General features: G+C 57.8%; 1 protein-coding gene across 1 annotated transcript in view; it reads right to left on the bottom strand.

Annotated features, from left to right (window-relative positions):
- Scube3 (signal peptide, CUB domain and EGF like domain containing 3) overlaps positions 1-3,226 on the bottom strand; it is a 35,271-nt gene that overhangs the window by 5,732 nt on the left and 26,313 nt on the right. The window contains exons 17-22 of the mRNA XM_010605394.3: positions 3,038-3,199; positions 2,665-2,832; positions 2,023-2,184; positions 1,409-1,606; positions 816-968; positions 610-689 (exon numbers count right to left, since the gene is read on the bottom strand). Coding sequence (XP_010603696.1) covers positions 610-689; positions 816-968; positions 1,409-1,606; positions 2,023-2,184; positions 2,665-2,832; positions 3,038-3,199 — 923 coding nt within the window. The remainder of the gene's footprint in view (positions 1-609; positions 690-815; positions 969-1,408; positions 1,607-2,022; positions 2,185-2,664; positions 2,833-3,037; positions 3,200-3,226) is intronic.

Below are 3,226 nucleotides of genomic sequence, written 5' to 3'. Positions count from 1 at the left end.
ATCCACAACCCAGAGTGTCTAGTTTATTCTTCAACATTGGAAATATTTTGTTTCTTTTAATTTTTCTTTCTTTTGATACAGGATCTTGCTATGCAGCCCAGGCTGGGGATCGTAGGTGTGCACCACCATTCCTGGCTCTCTTCCTTTAAAAGACATTTAGAGGCTGGTGATGTGGCTCAGTGGTAGAGTGTCTGTCTAGCATGTGCATGACCCTAGCTCTGTACGACAAAGTTAAAAACATGTCTGCCCACCAACCGGGGCTGAGACAGCTGTGCTGAGACAGACTGCTGCATCTCTGTGGGCTGGGGAGAGGGGAAGGGGTGGAAGGGACTCCCCGGTATCTCTAGGAGGAAGAGATAAACCTCACTTTCCCTTTCCTGACCTCTGTGGTACGGGTGACTCTGTAGTCAGACAGCTGGACTCAAATCCTAGCTGTACCATGGGCGAGTCCTTTAACTCTGCCTCAGTTTTCTCATCTCGGATGACGACAGCGGCCACCGCGTAGACCTGCAAGTATCCAGTAAGGACACCCACACTGGCACTTAGCAGGCAGCCCGCAGGTCACATGCACACCCATGTTAGCTGTCTCTGTCGTTAGCATGCACTTGCCTTTAAGATCTCCTGGTGGTTTTCGGAGGCATAGAGCCGGCCATCCCGCACGATGTCCTCCACCAGCTGCTCATAGTCCTCTGCAGGGGAGGTCAGAGTGGGAGGTGGTGCCGAGATCGGAGCGCTGCCTGCTTCCTAGATCCCTCCCAAGACCCCGGCACCCCCCTCCCTTACCCACCTCCCCAGATTTCCTGCCTTTTACTCACCATCGTAGGTAACATAGGGAATCTGGAAGCCTCGGGCGCTGTTGGCCTCGCTTGTCTTGAAGTTGATCCAGAGCTTCCGGGACCGCGCCGTGAAAGCGATTGGGCGCTCGTAGGTCTGACAGGTCTCGTAAGTGGTAATGGAAGATGGGGAGGCTGCCGAAGCAAGTGGCAGGTTAAGAGGGCAGCAGGGCAGGCCCCCACGCCCTGCCGGGCGAGGGCCGTGGAGTGGGGGGCCGCTCGGGCAGACTCCTCCTCCACGGACAGGTGCGTACCCCAAGCCCGCCCGCTGCCCCAGGCTCTTTCTGCACCTTGCCTGTGATGGCTGGGCCCTCACCATGTGTGTGAAATCTGACATGTAATGAATGAATTGGTAAAGTGTTATGAGGATTAGAAAGTGACGCGTGTAACAGCGCTGGACTCGAGCCCCAGGGCTGACTTTCCTGACTCTGCCGCACCCTCCACTGCTGTTTCCTGTTAGCTTCCCTCCTCCTAAACTTCCTCAGCTCGCTGCTCCCACTCTTCCCGCACCAGACTCTCTCCCTTCCGGCCAGATTCGGACTCCCCTTCCCGGGCCCAGCTCTGCATCCACCCACAGTTCTTTCTCATGACGAGCACGTCCCCACACTCGTCCTCAGACGGCAGGAAGATCTCGGGCACCACGATAAGGATCTTGCGCTTGGGTGGGGGGTTGATGTTCCAGATGCATTCCACGCCGGCGGGGTAGTTGCCCGGGTAGTTGGGGGACTCGATATAGCCAGTGAACTCACCTAGTTCCCCACCACACTGACGATCTGCAGCCGAGCCCCAGGGACAGAGCAAGAGAAAGAAGGAGATTCAGTGGGGAACCGGGCTGGGGGTGTGGAAGAGTTCTGAAGTCAGGGACCAGAGGCCGGGCAGCCACTATCCTGGTGCAGCATCTGCCCTTCAAGTTCTGGGTCCAGCTTCTTTCCTGTCCTTTTAGAGTTCCTCTCACTTCACCCCGCTATGCCTCCCCATTACTGGTCTCCTCGGAAAGGGTGCTACTGGGCTCAGCCTAGCAACTGGCCCGGAGTGGGGCGGGGAGAGGTGGAGGGTAGGACTTTCCTGCCTGTCCACCCACCCTCCCTTCTTCCTGTGGGTTTTCCACTCCCCTCCCCCACCTCTCTTTCTTTCCATGCCCATCGGTCCTGGGCCTATACCCCTTTCCACAGCTTGGCCTGCCACATACTCTTGCACTGGGCCACGCTGGTGGAGCCATCAAAGTCAGTGCTGGTGTTTCCTGGACAGCGGGTGCAGAAGTTCTGACGGAAGTCAGGCTGATAGGAGCCCATGGCACAGCGGATACAGCGGTGGATGCTGGTGTTGTAGTAGTGCCCCGGGGAGCACTGGACTGCAGGCAAGGGGGGAGAGGCAGGAGTCAAGGTGGCTGGCAGGTGGGCGATCTGGGGACTCGTTTGTCATGTTGAATAAAGGGATCCAAGACTCCAAAGTTCTTCCCAGGTCCCAGCCTCTCCCAGTCATGCTTGAGCCCAGGAAAAACAGACCTCACAGAGTGGTTGTCTGTGGTGTCAACCCTTTTCCTTTAAGCCCCGAGCACAGTGCTGAACCAATACAGAAAGCTCCTTGGGGTGTGGAGGGGAAGGTGCTGCCAGTTCTCCAAAGCAGGGGGCAAAGTGGGACTCTTAATTTGTGACCCCCAGGTTTGGGCCCGGAGGGTCCCGGGAGCAGGATGGTATGGTTGGTTAGGCAGCCGGGCCTTTCTCACTTTGGGGGCGATGGTAGGAACATATGCAGCTTCCTCTGGGGACCCGGGGAGGATTTATTTTAGAGCAGCTGGGGTCAGGGAGTCCCCTGTGGGGTATCCACTCACCTTTGGTGTCACAGTCTTGGAAGGAGATGGCCCCCTCCTGCTTAGTTGTGAGGCCCCCACCACACGGGAAGCACAGGGTCCGTCCCGCTTCGGGTTGGTAGGTGCCATGTGGGCATGGCTGGCAGGGCTTAAACCCATCTACAGAGTGTTGACCAGGCGGGCACTGACCTGCAACGAACCAAGGGCCCAACTCTGATGGGGATGGTCCCGTGTCACCTCCATGGGGTCACCCATTCTCAGGGGACGGAAGTACACAAACAGGATGTCAACTAGGAGTGGCCTGGAGCCTGGGCCTGCCCTTTGGGAAATCCCATGCCTATGGGCGTCCCAGTGCCCACCCTAGCCCACTCTGTATTATTTGTTCCCCTGGCACCTGCACATGTGGTGATGTTGGTGGCTCCAAGAGGCCCGTGGGCATCACTCCCAGGGCAAAGGTCGCAGGAGAGCTGCCCTTCTCTCTCCTGGAAGGTGCCCGCTGGGCATGGCACACACTGCTCCGTCTGGCCGTGGTAATACGTTCCCTGCGGGCAGCTGACTGAGGGAGAGTCGGCCGCGCTAGCCA

Source organism: Fukomys damarensis, unplaced genomic scaffold, assembly GCF_012274545.1.
Source record: "Fukomys damarensis isolate Sample0158 unplaced genomic scaffold, DMR_v1.0_HiC HiC_scaffold_20, whole genome shotgun sequence".
In the NCBI taxonomy this organism is placed as follows: Eukaryota; Metazoa; Chordata; class Mammalia; order Rodentia; family Bathyergidae; genus Fukomys; species Fukomys damarensis.
Note: the sequence above shows the minus strand (reverse complement) of the source record. Positions and strands in the feature narration are given on the sequence as shown.